The sequence below is a fragment of the Colias croceus genome, chromosome 12, assembly GCF_905220415.1.
Source record: "Colias croceus chromosome 12, ilColCroc2.1".
In the NCBI taxonomy this organism is placed as follows: domain Eukaryota; kingdom Metazoa; phylum Arthropoda; class Insecta; order Lepidoptera; family Pieridae; genus Colias; species Colias croceus.
This window is the reverse complement of record NC_059548.1, coordinates 9,775,984-9,796,512: the sequence shown is the minus strand read 5'-3', so window position 1 is coordinate 9,796,512 and position 20,529 is coordinate 9,775,984. Positions and strand designations below refer to the sequence as shown.

Sequence of the window (20,529 nt, the reverse complement as noted above, 5' to 3'; positions counted from 1 at the left end):
GTAAAATGGCGTCGACGCTTCTATATCGCAGCGAACTCGTTGCACTTCCGCGGCGTGTTCGTTGTGCACCTGCAACGTATTCGTAGCGTACAAGCTCCGCTTTGAAGACGCTCGCAATCCGCTAGTGTTATATGGCCCTAAAGTGGCTATAGGATATATAGTCCCTATAGTGTTATATTATCTGTGGTCAAAACCATAATATTGTGTCATCATAATATGTCAATTGTCAATGTCATTAATCATACGTCTGGTGTCACAATAAATTCGAAAATCGGAAAATATTTCGCGTGGACGTGGAAATGCTCGTTATTTTATTTAATTAGAAATAGAAAGAATTATTAAATCATGAGTGACAAAGATGCCGAAAACTGTCCCTCAGGCGACCAACCACAGGAAAAGACCGCTAAACAGTTGGAAAAAGAAGCTAAAAAGGCTGCTAAGTTAGAAAAACTTAAAGCCAAATTGGATAAGAAGAGTACTGCGCCAGCTGCACCAAAAGATAAACCTGAGGTAGATTATGCAGAAGCTTAACTCACATAAAGTTTTCAAATTATTGCTGACTTTTTATACATTGTTTAAAAAATCAAAATAAATAATATAAATTGTAGGTTAGAAAATGTTCAGGTGAAAGGAATATTACGTGTATTGTTTGAACGTTGCATCATTTCCTGAATACATGCGTTTATCCCATATGCTTACATTTATTCTACTTTAAATCTCCCCTCAATATATCTATGATATCTTATAATGAACTTCTAACTTCATGTTATTCATAAAACCTTCATATTACTCAAGCCACTGTAATTTAAACTTATTAATACCTAACAATAATATTCTATTTTATAGAAAAAAGTAAAAGAAACAAAGGAAAGCGCAGTATATACAGCAAATACTGCACCGGGAGAGAAAAAGGACATCAATGGACCTATGCCAGATGCTTATAGCCCCAAATTCGTGGAGGCGGCATGGTATTCCTGGTGGGAAAAGCAAGGATTCTTCAAACCTGAATATGGGGTTAGTCCTACTAGTAATATTATAAAGTTTGTGAGGATGTGTATGTGTGTGTTTGTTACTCTTTCACGCAAATACTACTGAACCGATTACAGTGAAATTAAGCACTCATATAGAGGGTAACTTGGATTAACACATAGGATAAGTTTTATCCCGGAAATCCCACAGGAACTGAACAGGGCCAACTAGTAACACTGCACAAAAGAAATTGAGATACATAAAGAACAGAACACTGGTAGTGTTTACAGGTAAAAGAGAAAGTAATATTATGTACATTTCATTTATGTTACGTTAATTCAGTTAGTTACAAAAGTTTAAAATTTATTATGCTTGCATTATCTCATGTTATCTCATAATGTTATAAGAATATAATAAACAAAAATTGCACTATCAAATTTTTGTTATCATTCCTGTAGTATATAACAATCTTTATTGATTTTTAAGCTAATGTAATAAATAAAACAACACTATCAGGTATGTTATAGGAATTAATATTAAACCATGTATGGTATTTTTGATTTTGATTGCATTTAACACAGTACTTTACAGTATAATAAATTGTCCACATGCTATGTGAAAAATTAATGTCATAACAATGCAATTTCAATTTAAATCAAAATACAAGGCAATCGTTTATCTCCACACAATTATAGGAAGAATGAATAATTAAAGCCATTTAACATATACAGGGTTACAGGAAAAGTCGATGTAGATCCGTTAAGGGCATGTAGTACACATCATTTCTGAATGATTTCACTATGTAACCTCCCATCCTAAACTTAACCGTTTTCGAGATATTCGAGTTTTAATTTTTTTTATGAAAATGCCCAATTTTTCGGCTATTCAATTGAATATTTTGAATTTTTTTGACTCTTATGATTATTTTTTTGGTTTTTTACATGAAGAATGAGATGCTTAATTACCTCAATGACTAAAATTGCACGTAAGTTTACTAAATAGGTCATTGTAGACGATCGAAACTTAAGAAAATAAGTACAAATTATAAAAATATATTTTTCTTTTCTGGATATCTCAAAAAATTATTATGGCACTTGCTCTGCAGATGTGCTTAAAAACATCTACATTTTATCAGCTATCCAACGAGGTATAACAACCTATGGTTGTATTTAAACTCATAGAGAAAAACACAGTTGAAAAGGTTCAGGTAGTAGGTCTAACGGGTCCCTCGGCTATTGTCCTTCAAGTTAATCCGGTGCGTGTGAGCGAGAAAACTTACGATTTATGCAGATGAGAGTGAGAAAAATAATGTGCAAAAACAAGTTTGGGGATACAACATGCCCATTGTTTTGTATTTGGTCGTTTGTTTGCTTGCCATCCATTTTAGTCTGCTCATGCGATTCGTCCATGGTAGATGCGAATTATTGTGCTTTCGGATTCCCACACGACTTATGTGTGTGACTCAGGTGACCTACTAATGATCTCCCATTACAATTACTGCGGGACATGTGGTTTCAACATGATGGCTGCTCTGCTCATTTCAGAAGAAGCGTTAGCGAATGGTTGGACACGTAACTATCCTAACAAATGGATTGGACGAGGTTGGCCTTTACCCTGGCCACCCAGATGTCCCGACCTGACCCCCATTGATTTTTATGTATGGGGGCACATGAAGAGCCTCGTTTACAGTGAGCCCAACCCCATATCGTTAGTGGAAGTTCTCAAAGAAAGGATGCTGCTTGTGTGCTGTTGAAATGCTGCTAACGACATAAGAAGAACATTAACCACATGGTGTAGTGAAAAGTGGACCACGTGAAGGAATGAGAAAATGTGTGCGAAATAGAGGTGGACACGTAGAACATGAACTATAAAATTTTATTCAAAAACATTAGGTGAATAAATGTTATTTTGAACTGATTTATTGTTTCATTTAGCTTACTACAATCACCGACGATCTGTACGCCAACTATGAGTTGAGCGTGAGTGACTTTGTATGCCAACTAGCGTTAACAACGCACCGATTACGTTATTTTCCAAACAATAGCCAGTAACTAGTCACTTACGCTCAAGTAATAGTTGGCGTACGGTCATTATTTGTACGATCGACGATGTGAACAAAAAAAAATGCTATAAAACTGAATGATCTCCTAGGTCAGGATAGCGGGATATCGATGGATGCATGAAGGTTGTACCTAGCCGAGGGAGGCCTATGTTCAATAGTGGAAGCCAGTAGGCTGAAATGATGATGCTGAACTTAAGTCAAATTAATAAGATTAAATAAGGGCTATTTATTCTGAGTGCCATGTAGCCTTAGAAACTAAGTTTCACCTTTGAGGTTAATAAATACCCTAGAGTGTTATACCTCGTTGGATAGCTGATAAAATGTAGATGTTTTTAAGCACATCTGCAGAGCAAGTGCCATAATAATTTTTTGAGATATCCAGAAAAGAAAAATATATTTTTATAATTTGTACTTATTTTCTTAAGTTTCGATCGTCTACTATGACCTATTTAGTTAACTTACGTGCAATTTTAGTCATTGAGGTAATTAAGCATCTCATTCTTCATGTAAAAAACCAAAAAAATAATCATAAGAGTCAAAAAAATTCAAAATATTCAATTGAATAGCCGAAAAATTGGGCATTTTCATAAAAAAAATTAAAACTCGAATATCTCGAAAACGGTTAAGTTTAGGATGGGAGGTTACATAGTGAAATCATTCAGAAATGATGTGTACTACATGCCCTTAACGGATCTACATCGACTTTACCTGTAACCCTGTAGAATATTATTCAAAATTTTAAGAAGACTTTTATCTTATACTAGCTTACCGCCCGCGGCTTCGCCCGCTTTGTCTCAAACCTAATAAATTATATACTAAAACCTTCCTCTTGAATCACTCTATCTATTAAAAAAAACCGCATCAAAATCCGTTGCGTAGTTTTAAAGATTTAAGCATACAAAGGGACAGAGAAAGTGACTTTGTTTTATACTATGTAGTGATTATCTATAAATTTATTTCAGAAAAAGTCTGTATTGGAGCCAAATCCTAAAGGCCAATTTATCATGGTCATTCCACCACCAAACGTGACAGGGAGCTTGCATCTTGGCCATGCTCTTACCAATGCTGTTGAAGACGCTATTACAAGATGGCATAGGTAATTTATTTTGTTACTAGCTTCCGCCCGCGACTCCGTCCGCGCGGATGTCGGTCTTCGCGTGGATGGTTTATTTATCCATTTTGAGTACCTCTGACAATAACATCTTATAAATATCTATTGGACCCAATTCCCAAATACGGCTAGGCCTATAATAATACGCAACGTGTGTTCGCGGTTCTACGGAACAATGTCTATGGATAAAACTGAAAAATTAAGATTATTTTTTTTCTACGTATTTTTCCAGGATAAAAAGTATCCTATTTTACGCCCAGGATAATAAGGTATAATTATACCAAGTTTCATCGAAATCGAACCGCTAGTTTTCACGTGATGCCTTCACATACAGACAGACAGACAGACAGACAGACAAAAATTTTTTTAATAACATATTTGGGTTTGGTATCGATCCAGTAACACCCCCTGCTATTTATTTTTTCAATATTTTCAATGTACAGAATTGACCCTTCTACAGATTTATTATATGTATAGATTAAGCATTTTATTGTAAATGATATTGATAATGAAAATTATAAATCCTAAACCATATTCTCATATTATAGTACTAGATTCCCGCCCACGTTTTAAAAGAAAAACCCGCATAGTTCCATGGGATTTACGTGATAAAAGATTTATTATTCTGGGTCTTCAGCTACCTACATACCAAATTTCATTGTAATTGGTATAGTAGTATAGTATTTGCGTGAAAGAATAACAAACATCCATCCATACTTACAAACTTTAAAATTTTATGACACATATTTATTTTCCTAGAATGAATGGTCGAACAACGCTTTGGAATCCCGGTTGCGATCACGCCGGTATCGCGACGCAAGTTGTGGTGGAGAAGAAACTATGGCGCGAGGAGAAGAAGACGAGACACGATCTGGGGAGAGAGGAGTTTATCAAGCGAGTTTGGAAGTGGAAGGAAGAGTGAGTGTTCTGCATTAATTATTTAGTAACTTCTTGCTATGGTAACCACCATAGAAGTACATAGTAGTAAGATACCATGGTAGAAGATTGAATAAATTTTGAAACCGATTTATTATATTGTTGATCTATCTAATTGGCTCTATTGTTTCATTGATGTGTGGATTTGTGACACTAAAATCAAACAGTGATAAATTCAAAACACTACTTTAAAAAAAATGAAAATAACAAATGGATCGGTAGCATTTCCATAATATGTGAATTTAATATTTAGTTTCATAGCATTCAAATGCTTTTTTAATTATATTTTTTTAATAATAGAAAAAAATCGAGGCGGGGTTCGAAACTGTCGTCCTTGAATACGCGGGTTTCATCGTTTTTTTTTCTATTCTTTACAAATGTACCATCCCAATATGTGTTGAATATTTTATTCGCATGCTAGATAATTAAATTTTATATTAATTAATTAATCAAATCCAGAAAAGGTGGCCGTATCTACGAGCAACTACGCTCCCTAGGCTCCTCTCTAGACTGGTCTCGAGAACGCTTCACAATGGACCCAGTGATGTGCCGAGCTGTGAAGGAAGCGTTCATCCGTCTACACGATTCCGGGGATATCTACCGGGCTAACAGACTTGTGAACTGGTCGTGTACGCTGAAAAGTGCGATATCGGATATTGAAGTGGACAAAGTGGAGTTGACTGGACGTACTATGCTGTCTATACCGGGGTATGATAATAAGGTAACGTACTATTTATAAGATCTCTGTGTAAATGATCTTATGTAGATTGTAAGAAGGTTGATTTTGCAATGAGAGGTTGTGAGTGGTGGAATAATGTTTTGTTAGGAAGGATGGCAAATGGCAATGATTCATCATATATTATATTTTATCATCATATAATAATATTATGATGAACATCATATATTCATCATATATTATTATAGTTCATCATATTATATTTCATTGTAAAAAAGTTAGATCAAATCCTACAAACTCTCAATAGAGAAAATAAATTTTACAAGAGAAAGAATTACAATTTTTGTGCAAATAATAATAATTTTTTTTTTTCATAATTTCAAAATTATATTGTCCACTATCCACTGTTAACTTATATTATCATAGAATTATTATGAATTAGTTTTGTAGCTATAACAAAATTTATTTAATAAATTCTTCCCATGCTTAATCTAAAAAAAATCCCAAACAGGTGGAATTCGGTGTGCTTGTCCATTTTGCATACAAATCCGAAGATGGTAGCGGTGAGGTGGTGGTCGCCACCACTCGTGTGGAGACCATGCTGGGTGATGTGGCCGTGGCTGTGCATCCTAATGATGAGAGGTATGTAAATTATGTAAAAAAATATTTTGGATTGGTGATCGTGTAGAAAATTTTTTATAAGTGTCGAAAAATTCCATCTTACTTTTAGGTTTCTTTTTTATGAAATACTAGCGGTCCGCCTCGGCTTCGCTCGTGGTACATATTTACGTTTTCTCTACATAAGAACCATCCTCGTACTTCAAGGAATATAATAAAAAAAGAATTATCGAAATCGGTCCACCCGTTCACACGTGATGACAACGCGAAACGGGTTTCATTTTTATTTATATAGATTTAAGATATTTTTTGCAATTTTATTTACGAGGAAATACTTGAAACCTATTGCGAGGGTAACACAAGAATGTCTAGGATTTTTTTATTTTAAATAACTAAAAATGCTAATAATAACTTGGACTCGGACCTAGAATCTAGATCTAAATAATATTGACTGGCATAAACTGGTCCTTCTGGATAGATTTAGTGCTTGTGTATAAAAAATAAATCTAGATTTATCCAACTTTTTACCATGAAAATTGTGTTTCCAGATACAAGAATCTAATAGGCAAGAAGTTGGTACATCCAATACTGAACAGGAAGTTGCCTGTCATTGCCGATGAATATGTCGATATGGCCTTTGGAACTGGTTAGTTGTATTTTTTATATAAAAACAAGTGATTTAACCGGATTTTAAGGTCAAATTATTTCATAAATTCGCTCTTAGAAATTAGAATGTCAAAAATATTACTACAAATAATACAAATTATTTGTCGCAACTGTTTTATAAAGTTATTATAATATACAATTCAATACAACACAAAACAATGTATTTAAATTAAAATTAAAACTATCTTTATTTGCGGAATGTAGATGTTAGGTATATGTACAAGTTAACAAGACTCTCATACACAAAATAAATCATAATAATTGAAAAGAAAATATATAATAAGTGTTATCAAATCAGGTGCTGTGAAAATAACGCCCGCCCACGATCAAAACGACTACGAGATTGGCAAACGGCATAATCTGCCTTTCATCAACATTTTTGATGATGAGGGTAAACTGCTGGACAATTGTGGACCTTTCTCGGTGAGATATTGAACCTTATTACAAGGATATCAAGATTTATATATGTGTTTGTTGTTTTTTTTTTATTGGAGTTATAAAATTATAGTCGAGCCAATTTAATAGGCAACATTTGACGTCTATCAATTTTATCTTCATAGGGTGGTAACCTGCTTAAAAACATCGATTAAAGTAAATTAATCGATACGGACTTGAAACATTTGTCAATCGAACTTGAAACACATGTCAATAATTTATGATAATTTTTATTCCCAAGTAATCAATGCATTCGATTCAAGAAGCTTATATCTAATACACTGGAGATTTCGGTATGAACATTGACGTGTAACAAGAAAATATTGCCCAGTTCATGTTTTTTATCACTTTCACACCTAACTTGGTATTGCCACTGTTAATACGAAGTTTTCCCAAGGCTACTATGTATGCTGTAATATTCTGTGCAAAAGGTTAGTTTTTGTACATGAGTTTGTTGATAAATTGCCAACAACGTCATTCAGAAGCATTGTTGGATGAGACAATTATTATTTATGCTAAATAAACTAAGTATCTGAACCAATTATTAAAAAGCGATACTCCCTGATTATGGGTAGTCACCATAATAAAATTGTAGCAACTCTCACTTTGTCAATATGGCATGTGTGTCAAAAAAATTGCGTCGCTTCGAATATTTAAGTTAATATTGTTGCTTATTTAATGAATATTTTCCGAATATAAAGAATGCATTGTATTGTGCAAAATTGCAGAAGTGTTTGGACACCAAATTCTGGCATAGAATTTCACAGGCAAGTGTATATTTACGTTATTTACAATATTCCTCAATACTCCTGCCTTTACCTGTTTAGAATCATTTCAATGGCAAAAATTGTCTAATTTAGCATCATTTTAGTAAGCAGTCATGTTAAATTTGTTATTTCCCTAATACTTTATCATTTTTCAACAAGTTTTCAATAAACAGATTTAACAAGTAAGGTAACCATGATGACGAGTTTTTATGGATAGCGAAGAGAATATATTGTAATAACAATATTATGATGAAAATTTAGAACACCATTTTAAAGATTGTTACTAGTAATGAAACAACACATGACATCGGTATTGCACTCACATGTAGTTATAAGATTGTTCGTTTTTACATTGAAATTTATACTTTTTTAACTTACCTCATATTTTTTGTTTTACGTATTTCAGCTTTCCAAAAAGTAAAATAAAAAGAAATATATGTGCCCATCAAGGTTACTGAGGATTACGACCCAGAAAAAAATACCTTTTGAAAAATAAACTTTGTAAAGTTAGCTGAAATTTGTGCAAGGCTGCTATAAACAGTTTTTCTTTGATGATTCTGGCTTGAAATTGACCCGTCGAAGCAACGCGTTTAAAAAGAAGATCTGAGTAGCTAACAATTTGGTAAACAGCATCTGATGCAAAACACAACTTTCCTCTATTTACAAAGGATGTTAATGCTATATATCGGTTCATATCCAAGCTTTGTAGCCAAAAGTTATTTATAACTATCATTCTATACCAATTAAAATTGTATGTACCTACCTATAAAGTATGACCATAATATTATAATATAAATACTGTTAAAAATATATGTCGTTATTATTTATAGACCATGATTTTTAGTTTTTTCTATTTTGAAAAATCCTGAATTTACAAACCAGCGTGGTCACTCGACAGAAAGAGACAAATAACATGACTGACGTCATTGAATGTCATAGTTTCTTGTTTCAAGTTAATGGTCATAGTGCAATCTCCAGTGTATTAGAGGATATAAGCTTCTTGATTCGATTCTAGATGTCAGATTTCGATTTTTAGAGTAACGTCTCTGGTATTTAAAAAGAAAAAAGGTTTATTGACACAAAATTGTAGCGACGTCAGTTCTTTGAATCAGAAATTTTTTATTATGTTTAGAATGGTTTATCAGTAAAATCAAATCCTAAAATTACTTGTATCGGTCATTATTATTATAAATATGTAATCATAATTGAAAAAAGTTAAGCAAACGTGCAGTTCTAACAAAACGAAATATCATGTTATTCTATGTCGTCGTTACTAGGTTACGTTGTTGAATTTTGTTGAACTGTCAAATGTTGCCTATTAAAATGGCTCTACTATAGTGGTAAACCTATCAATGATTATTTATAATTTAGTTGCTATTACGAGCGTTTTTGTAACAATAACCTAGTTGACTTTATATTTATTCTTTCATTATTTATTTTATGTATCCTTATACCCTTTTTTTATTATCAGGGCAAAAAGCGTTTCGACGTCCGTCGCGAAATAATCAAAGTGCTTGAAGAGAAGAAGTTGTACCGCGAGACGAAAGACCACGCGATGGTGGTGCCGCTCTGCAGTAGATCGAAGGATGTGGTGGAACCGATGCTGAAGCCCCAGTGGTGAGAGGAATTTCCGCGAGAAAATTATTTCCTATCGGAATTTCCGTGTGGAAATTTATTTTCTAATCAGAATTTCCGGATGGAAATTATATCTTTGGTGGAAATTTTTAATTTTTGCAGTTATTTCATGGAATTTCCATTTGGAAATGTGTTTGTGAGGGTGTTATTTATTACTGAAATCGACGAATAATGTTTATTTGTTATATTTAATTATGTAATAAAATCTAAAAATTGTTTATTATCACTTAGAAATGCGTTTAATATAAAATAATGCTTGTACATCTACTATAAACGAAAAACTATAAATTAGTACTGAAAAAAAAAAAAAATATCTCATAGGTACATACGCTGCGACAAAATGGCGGCGGACGCGATTCAAGCGGTCAAAAATGGCGATCTGAAAATAATCCCAGACAGCCACGAGAAGACGTGGTACCACTGGATGGAGAATATAAGGGACTGGTGCATCTCCCGCCAGCTCTGGTGGGGACACCAGATACCCGCGTACCGGGTTACTGTGCCGGAAAAGGTGAGGTTTTGGTGTAGTAGGTTCTTATTAAGTATAGATGTGCTAGATAAGAAGGAAGAAATATCTTAAAAATCTTACCTGGTCTTTGAACTATTACAAAAATAAAGTGCTAGAAATAATTAGTTTATTCCTAAATCCTCTTGTCTGTTAGTCTGCTACTAAAATAAAAACGTCTGTTATAATTATGATTATTATTCTGTAAGTAAGAGGTCTATAAAAACAGCCAATCCATTGGTCATTGATTTTCTCTATCTTTGTTGTCTTGTATATTCTGATTCGCTTAGTATGTAAAAAGAAATTATAAAAATATCTAGGGCAGATTCGGTGCGTTAACCATACTAATATTATAAATGCGAAAGTAACTCTGTCTGTCTGTCTGTCTGTTACTCAATCACGCCTAAACTACTGAACCAATTTTCATGAAATTCGGTATGGAGATATTTTGATACCCGAGAAAGGACATAGGCTACTTTTTATCCCGGGGAAATTACAGGTTTTTCTTTGACTGCGCGGGCGAAGCCGCGGGCGGAAATCTAGTAACTTATATATTGAATAATTATATTTGTATGAAAATGAATAATTAAAATAAACAAAATGTCGAAGGGCAGTGACGTAACAACATACACGCGTCCGCTCCGGCGCCGCACGCGCTCGGGGCGGCGCAAGGCTGCGCGCCGCGTGCCCGCCCGCACACACCACGCGCACGTATGTAAATCGTGCTTGTTGACGTGACAACGTCTTATTATTCGATAAAGCCGGCTGCACGCACGAAAAAACATGACTCATGCGGCGTTACCTCGCTCTGACTCATCTGAGGCGTTCCATGAAAGGCTTGAAGTGCGAGCGAGAGCGCGGAACGAGCGACAAAGAAGCACAATCGGACGTTGTCACGTTCAACTATAGTCAGTAAACCGACTTTACAGACAAACATTTTTTTGACTTGCGTTTAGGAATCGTGATGCTTGAATTGTACAATTTTTTATTTCGTTTCTTTTTGATTTTGTTTTTAAATAGAAGTTGGATATAAAAAAAATTGTTTGTTAAATAAATAGTGTGTAGTAGTGATATAGCTGTCTACACTCGTTTGGGGCACACAGCACGCGCACGTATGTTACTCGTGCTTGTTTTTTCTGATCTTTGTTTGTTAATTTAGGCACCGTGATGCTTTTTTTCTTTTTTCGATTTTTTATTGGAGGTTGTGTGTTAAAATAGTTTATTAATGATTATAGTATAAAAAAGCTATATCTAACGTATTCGTTCTTTGTTTGACTTGCGTTTAGGCACCGTTATGCTTTTATTTTTTAAGTGAAACTTCTTGATCGGGGTTGGAAAAAATTTTTGTGTAACAATTTTTCGTTACGCGTGACATTTTTCCGTTACGCGCTATCTTTTTCTTATCCCTACCACGCGTGATTCGACGTATTTCTGTAAAGTTGCATATAGTAAATTATTTTTTGAAAAAGAAGGTCATAAAAAAGTTTCACTTCTTACGTGTGTACAACTAGTACACGCACACATTTTTTTAATAGAGGTTGTGTGTTAAAATAATCGATTAATGATTATAGTATAAAAAAGCTACATCTAAGAGTATATCTAACGTATTCGTTTGGGGCGCGTGGGAGCCAGCACACAGCCCGCGCACGTTTGTACGCACAGCTTGTGGTTACACGTGCTTGTTTCTGCGTTTTTAAGAATAATGCTTGTTTTTAGTGTTTTTTCTCGTTTGACTAGGCACCGTGATGTATGATTTTTGTAATTTTTTTAGTTTTTTTTCGATTGTTTTAATTTTTTCGATTGACGTAGTGATTCTTGTTTGCGTGATTACGTGATGCTTGATTTTTGGAATTGTTTTCTTTTTGTTCTATTCATTTTCAGTTTTGAATGAAAATTGTATGTTAAAAAATTGATTAAATTGTAATGATACAAAGGATAGTGACATGGCTTCGCACACCTGACCGCACCGGTGCAACGGTAGTGGTTCTTGCAACATGTTCTAACTTTTGTTTTGTCGATTTTAATCGAAAAATGTGTATCATACTTTTTTCACGTAACTTTTTTTTTGGCATAGTTGCGTTTGTATATGTATACAAACGCAACTATTTATATATATAGCTATTTATTAGCATGTGCTAGATAGATAGTGTTTTATATTAAAATTTGAACTTCAATCCAATAGACGGAAGAGCTATGGGTATCAGCGCATACGCAAGAGGAGGCGTTACAAAAAGCCGCCAAAAAGTACAATGTCCCAGTAGAAGATATTAGCGTGAAGCAGGATGATGATGTACTGGATACCTGGTTCTCGTCAGGCCTGTTTCCGTTCGCTATATTCGGCTGGCCGGATAATACTGATGATTTGAAGGTGAGCTTTTACGGCCTTACTAATAAAAAGTTAAACAATGGATAAATTTCTACCATTTTCTACCATATAAACTCCTGCTCTTTCTCACATGAAAAGTCAATCATACAAACAGGACAGGTTATTGCAATAACTAATCCATTGCATAGCGAATGGGTAACATTTTATTAGTAAGACCGTCTGTGTGCATAATGGTCTAAGTAGTGTAAATATGAACTCAAAAAGGTTTCCCGACCTTTTAGTTGACAGAGATAAAAATACATGTCGCTGTATGCACCTTAATTTTCTTGTGAAACCCCAATTTTAAGTTTGTTTAATAGTTCTGTAGAAAAGAAAAAAGGGTATTTATTATTACATAAAAACACTTCAAATTGAGAAAATGCATAGTAAAATAGAGGTATTTAAACACCTTCGCCACTTTTTGACGTTAGATAACGCTTTTGATTCACAGACATATTTTCAAACATCAATCCCCAGAATCATTTATTTGTAATAACCTCCTCCTTTTTTTTGAAGTCGGTTAAAAACAAGTCGTTTTGAGTTTGATATTGTTTTGCAGGCATTCTACCCAACAACACTGCTGGAGACGGGTCACGATATCCTGTTCTTCTGGGTGGCGAGGATGGTGTTCTTTGGCCAGAAGCTTATGGGCAAATTACCTTTCAAGTGAGTGCGGGATTTAGGCTTAATTCTATTGCGGAAATATGTTTTTCTATCGAATTATTTAGAATTAAAATTCTGATGTAGGACTATCTTAAGGAATATTGGTGAAAAATTTCACGCCATTGTTTATTGAACATTGGATATACAAAAAAATATGACATTTTATATATTATTCATTAATTGTACAAAAATACTAAATACCGAATAAATATATTATGATAATAGTTTCACACTTTACGATACGTAGTTAATGAAGTGCACAGTTAGTTTTTTTTTCATGACATTGTAGGGTAGTTCTAATTTCTAACTACCCTCATAATACAGTTTACAGTTGCATACCTCAATGCTTAGAAAATATTTCTATGATATAGATAGAAAGTATTATACAAAATATTCTGCAATAATTAATTGCGGTTTCAATTTTTTTTCCTTCTTATGCCCCAAATAATTTTTCAGAGAAATCTACCTGCACCCTATGGTGCGCGATGCCCACGGCAGGAAGATGTCCAAGTCCCTGGGCAATGTCATCGACCCAGTGGACGTGGTGACCGGCATCACGCTGGAACAGCTCCACGAACAGCTGCTGGACTCGAACCTGGACCCCAAAGAGGTGGAGAAGGCAAAACTGGGCCAGAAACAGGACTATCCCAATGGGATACCGGAGTGCGGGACTGATGCGTTGAGGTAATACTTTCTGTTGTCAAAATACATACGTATGTATTATAAACTAGCGGGCCGCCCCGGCTTCGCTCGTTCATATATCGCAATAAAAGGTAGCCTATGTTCTTTCTCAGGGTCTAAAGATTGTCTGTGCCAAATTCGGTCCAGTAGTTTATGCGTGAAAAACATACATACATACGTACATACATATTTACAAACCGAGAGTTAATTTTAGTTACCATTTCCAGTATACCATTGAACAGTTTTTTATATAATGTTTGTTATTCACCTTAAAAACTACTCAAATAGCAACCTGATTTGCGTCTGGTTTATATAAAAAGGCCAATAATACGAGGAAAGACTACGACCCACGTTTTTTAATCAAATAATAATTTTTTAACACAAACACATGTTTATAACAAAAATCGAATATATTTCAGGTTCGCACTGTGCGCCATGACTCAAGGGCGCGATCTCAACTTGGACATCCTGCGGGTGCAGGGTTATCGTTTCTTCTGCAATAAACTGTGGAATGCTACCAAGTTTGCCCTTATGTACTTCCCGAAGGACACTGTTTATGAGGTAAGTTTTGTGTTCAAAAAGAAAAAGAAAATAAAAAAGAGTGTGTGTACTTATGTACACGCGTTAGAAGTTATACTTCTTTGGCGTATGGAAAAAACACTAGAATATACAACTTGAACATAGTTATCAATTTTCATAGCACCTAGAACTAACTTCATGCTGTTAAATTTCGGTGTCGGTGTGCGCGCGCATCGAAAAAATTCACTCTCATAATTTTTCTCCATCGCGCCAAAAGTATAACTTCAATAATAATAAGAATAGCCGAAGTTTAATGTATGAGTAATTTGTAATTCACAAAAATTTTACTAAATGTTTGATTTTCTAAGAAATACATTTAAAACGTCAGATTTATTTTGAAATATACTACCTTACCGCCCACGGCTTCGCCCGCTTTGTCTAAAACCTAATAAATTACCACCCAAACCAACCAACCAACCAAAACCTTCCTCTTGAATCACTCTATCTATTAAAAAAAACAGTGTTGCGTAGTTTTAAAAATTTAAGCATACAAAGGGACATAGGGACAGAGAGAGCGAATTTGTTTTATACTATGTAGTATGTAGTGATTAGATTTATTTAATACTTGTAAAAGTTTATATGAATAAAAAGGTTTTTAAGATTAAGTTCATTTTATATTGTTTAAATTAATTCTCAAATTGTCCTGCGACTTTTTTAATAACATTTTAATAACACAAACATACTCCCTTTGACATATTCATATTACTAGCATTCCGCCCGCGGCTTCACCCGCGTTTTCAAAGAAAAACCCGCATAGTTCCCGTTCCCGTGGGATTTCCGGGATAAAACCTATCCTATGCCCCGGGGTAAAAAGTAGCCTATGTCCTTTCTCGGGTATCAAAATATCTCTATACCAAATTTCATGCAATTTGGTTCAGTAGTTAAGGCGTGATTGAGTAACAGACACACAGTTACTTTCGCATTTATAATATTAAGTATGGATTTCCACATATACTTTACAGGCAATTATAATTTTTTTACACACTTAATAAAACCAGAAACACACAAGTTTTTTTTTCATAATATTTTTTTTTCAGGTACATACGCCCGGTCCCCTCCCAGATGATCTATCAATGATCGACAAATGGATGATGTCGAGACTAGCCGTGGCAGTCAATAAAGTCAACGAGGGCTTCAAAAACTACGACTTTCCCTCAGCCACTACGCATTGCTATAATCTGTGGCTTTATGATCTGTGTGATGTGTATTTGGTAAGTTTTATTTGTTTATTAAAGTTTTAATATTTTTAAATTAAATTTTCAAGTAAGACTTGGCCAGAAAGGATATGTAAGACATGGAATTGAAATAATGGAAGATAACATTTTTTAATATACAATATACATAATATACATATTCTTCTATGAATGAATTAAAAAAATAAATGAATAAATATTTGTTTGATAATCGCAATGAAATTATTTGAGAACAATGTATCCTTAATTGATTGAGAATTGTTTGATACTAAATAACTTTGATTATGATCTTCAAATTTCGATCACCAGAAATTAAACTCGGCGATATTAACTGCATTATAAACACGGTATAATATAATCACGATGCTATGATCTTAAACATCAACATGTTCATCTAATACATTGACATAAACATACCTTTATCTAGCAAAACAAAAATAGAGTAACAGAAACATTGAATTTATATTTTTGGTTTTATGGCATTCAAATGCTTTATAAATATAAATTTATAAAGATTAGAAAAAGACACATTCAGACACATAAAACTGAAAGAATAGAATAAATTCGATCGCTCGGGCGGGTCACGAGTGGCTGAGTTGGTTAGGCATCCGCCTCGGAATGGCGCGAAAGGATGCGGGTTCGAGTCCCGCCTCGTGATCGAATTTTTTCTATTCTTTATAAATTTATAACAGAAACATTTTAATTGAACCGTTTAAAACGGAGAGAAAACTTAATTTGTTATATAAAATGAAAACGAACAATTCAAAATAGAATATATAGATGCACTACTACTTTTTAGACAATAAATTTCGTTCTATCTTTAACAACGTTTTTTTTTCTATAATTGTTGACAATATTTTTTGACGTGATAACGTCTTTAAAATCGTTTTAGTCGGGTGACATGTTCAGAAACTTGTGTCACACCGAAACCTCACGAGCGCGATCGCAGGTATAACGAGAGAGAGACGGACCGATCTCCCGTCTCATCTCGAGCGTTGCCACTGCATTATGTTATCACGTAAACATCTCGATCGTAAACCTACTTTACAAACAACCAATTTTTTTAATTTAATAATTCCAGGAATACCTAAAACCCGTGTTCACACAAGGCTCCCCACACGAGCAGGCGGCCGCTCGCCGAACGCTCTACACCGTACTAGAGTACGGGCTAAAACTGCTCAGTCCGTTCATGCCGTTCGTGACTGAAGAGCTTTACCAGCGGTTGCCGAGGAGCGATGCGGCCTGCCCGTCCGTGTGTGTCGCGCCTTACCCCACTGTGAGTACTGCCTTTATTATTATTGAAGTTATACTTCTTTTGGCGCGATGGAGAAAAATGATGAGAGTGAATTTTTACGATGCGCGCGCACACCGACACCTAAATTTAACAGCATGAAGTTAGTTCTAGGTGGTATGAAAATTGATAACTATGTTCAAGTTGTACCTATATTCTAGTATTTTTTTTCCATACGCCAAAGAAGTATAACTTCTAACGCGTGTACATAAGTACACACGCCCTTTTTTATCATTTATTTACAGTATTATAAAGGCAGTATACTCGCATTATAATACTGTGTGTGCTGTCTTTATACAGCTTTATGTGTTACAAGCTTTTCGCCCGCGTTTTGAAAAGAATAGTTCCCGTTCCCGTGGGATTTCCGGGATAAAACCTATCCTATGTATTAATCCAAGTTACCCTCTATATGTGTGCTAAATTTCATTATAATCGGTTCAGTAGTTTATGCGTGAAAACCATACATACATATAAACCTTTCCTCTTTATAATATTAGTATAAATTAATACTTACTAGAGAAAAGGTTGAAACTTTTTAATTCTTTTTAAGCTATCGTATAGCTTCTATGCTTCTATCGCGGGCTTGAGCGTGGAGACCGAATCCAGAAATTCCGTAACGAAAATAACCTAACACCCCCCACTCCGACCGTCACAGCGTGATACTAACCTAGCCGCGGCAGTTTCCGAGTGCCACACGTCTCTTTTTTGCACCTAAAGTTCCATTTAATATTAATTTAAATGTCATATTAAAACCTCTATTAATTTTGAATGCGACTAATCCAAAATTATACAGTTTTAAAACGAAATAATTTTCCCACCATTTAATATTGTTATATTTTCAGGACGAAGACACGCCATGGCAGTGCAAGAAGCTAGAGTCTGACGTGGAGCAAGTGATGAAAATGGTCCACGCGATCCGGTCCACCAGGTCCGAGTATACGGTGCCGAATAAGACCAAAACGGACGTGTATCTGGTCCTTAGCGACGATTTGGAACATTTGAAAGAGGTAAAATTAATATCATGATATATAATAAAAATTTTTATTTATAGTAACTATACAGGGTGTCCCACTGTTGGTATACTAAGCTTAAAGGTGGTTATAGTTTTGCACACGCTGAGTACGTAAAAAATAAAATTCAAGACGCATTTTTTTCCGCATACTTAGATGAATTCTTAAAACTATGTGTACACCCATAACAAGCAACCCGCCCAACTTTGCCACCAGCACGTGAGCTGTCGTTTAAGATTATGTTTTCATAGACAAAATGCTCACATTAGCGAAGAAGTATATGCCGGCTGTGTGAAACTAGAGAAGAAATGAATTTTAAGGAAAAATTTAGCAAACAATTTTTGACGTAATTTTGTTGTTTACGTATTTTTTACGTGATCAGTGTATGCAAAACTAGAAGTCCCTTTGCGCTTAGTATACCGATAGTGGGACACCCTGTATAGTAAAAGCACATCAAAGTGTTATCACCACTCTTGTCTTTAAAAATATTTTTACCTTCGCCTGCATGTTTGTATGTAACCGACTCCTTTAGACATGACTTGACCTACTTCAAAAAGACAGATTTAACACAAACTTTATACACTTGTCAAGGATTGATGAAAAATAACAAGAATTTTAAATAAATTTATTAATGCGTGTTTTAAGTTTTAAGCTATTGCATAGCTTCTATCGCGGGCCTTGAGCGCGGGGACCGAATCGAGAAATTCCGTAACGAAAAAACCTCACGCTCCCCACTCCTTGGGGCGGAGGTGTGGCTTGAAGGCATAGCATGCAATAGCGCAACCGCCCCACTCCCCGAGTGACACACGTCGTTTTTTTATCTTGCATAATAATTTTTTCAGGTGTTCAAAAAGATGGAGTGTCTCGCAAATAGTCGTTTTGTAGCCGAAGCGCCGCCGATCGGCTGCTCGATTCTACCGATTTCGGATAAAATTGAAGTACATCTGTCCTTGATGGTGAGTTTTTTTTACAATTTCAATGAGAAATTAAAAAAAATATTGATGTTTTTGAAAGGTATAACGTAACGTAAAAATTTCAAAATTATCGCATCAAAAATGCATTTTTTTTATTAAGATCCTATGGGCTTACTTATTTATGTGAAAGGCAAAAAAGGATAAATAATAAGCACCAAGTATCTTTGGAATGTAGTACGTTTTGTTGATAAAAACAATTTTTAAAGTCAGTTTAGTAGTTTTTTTTGGTTTATTAATAATTTATTACTAATTGAGATATATATATATATATATATTGTCGTGGTTGTTTTTAAATGACATACATATTATCCTACTAATATTATAAATGCGTAAGTTTGTGAGGATATGTGTGTGTGTGTGTTTGTTTGTTACTCTTTCACGCAAATACTACTGAACCGATTATAATGGAATTTAGCAGAGGGTAACTTGGATTAACACATAGGATAGGTTTAATCCCGGAAATCCCACGGGAACGGAAACTACGCGGGAGTAGCCGCGGGCGGAAAGCTATTAAGCTATTATAGACTACTCCGTATAATATAAAGATATGAAACGAAATTAAGACCCCTTAAAAATTAAAATAAAATAGATAAAGCGAATACATCTTACAATAATTTATTTCCAGGGTCTCATCGACGCGGAAAAGGAGATTCAAAAGATAGTGAAGAAAGAACAAACTTTAGAGCAAACATTGAAAAAGCTAAACCAAGCGATGGCCGTAGACGACTACGCTAATAAAGTTCCCGCCGACGTTCAAACGGCCAACTCTGAAAAACTCAAACAAATCAAAGGAGAACTAGAAAAACTCAATAAAGCCATGCAAACATTGAAAAATATTATGGAAATGAGTAAAAACTGATCTTTATGTATAGATAATATTATATGCTGTTTAGAGTCACTTGCATTTTTTGTTTAAAATTAAAAGTGTTCAAGGTCACGATCTATGTAAGCTATTTATTTCCGTTTTATACAATAAATTATTTTTACGTCTATGTTTTTTTTTATTTGTTTCCTTTTCCTATCACTACATAGTATAAAACAAAGTCGCCTTTTCTGTCCCTATGTCCTCATGTATGCTTAAATCTTTAAAACTACGCATTGGATTTTGGTGCGGTTTTTTTTAAAGATAGAGTGATTTAAGAAGAAAGTTTTAGTATATAATTTATTAGGTTTAAGTCAATGCGGACGAAGCCGCGAGCGGTAAGCTAGTTACAGAATGTACCTAGTGGATTTAGATTTATTAATACAATATTAAAAATATATATAGTAACTCTAAGACAGTAGCGCACAGTAACGTGATCCAAAAGATCCGTGTAGCATGGTGTATGTCACAGAGCAAGGCAAGTATGTGATGGTGTAGCACTATACATATTCAAAATGGGGAAAATAAACC

The 20,529-nt window shown here is 34.5% G+C and overlaps 1 protein-coding gene and 1 non-coding gene across 3 annotated transcripts; both read left to right on the top strand.

Annotated features, from left to right (window-relative positions):
• The first annotated feature begins 255 nt into the window (after positions 1–255).
• On the top strand, positions 256–20,128 carry LOC123696517 (valine--tRNA ligase). Of its 2 annotated transcripts, XM_045642777.1 has the most exons (20): positions 256–510; positions 847–1,014; positions 3,994–4,127; positions 4,902–5,060; positions 5,538–5,799; positions 6,266–6,396; positions 6,921–7,018; positions 7,337–7,461; positions 9,712–9,857; positions 10,197–10,406; positions 10,995–11,091; positions 12,563–12,748; positions 13,305–13,411; positions 13,865–14,092; positions 14,509–14,650; positions 15,706–15,879; positions 16,943–17,137; positions 17,995–18,159; positions 19,005–19,118; positions 19,762–20,128. In XM_045642777.1, exons 1-20 carry the CDS (start codon positions 346–348, stop codon positions 19,993–19,995), a joined length of 3,240 nt encoding a protein of 1,079 aa, XP_045498733.1. In that variant the 5' UTR covers positions 256–345; the 3' UTR covers positions 19,996–20,128. The 2 variants fall into 2 exon arrangements, with proteins under 2 accessions (XP_045498733.1, XP_045498732.1); XM_045642776.1 differs by lacking the exon at positions 10,995–11,091 and having other exon boundaries at positions 10,197–10,386.
• Positions 16,443–16,519, top strand: Trnap-cgg. Its single transcript is given in 2 exon segments — positions 16,443–16,479; positions 16,484–16,519. It is a non-coding gene; the product is annotated as a tRNA-Pro (tRNA).
• Positions 20,129–20,529: the final 401 nt, after the last annotated feature.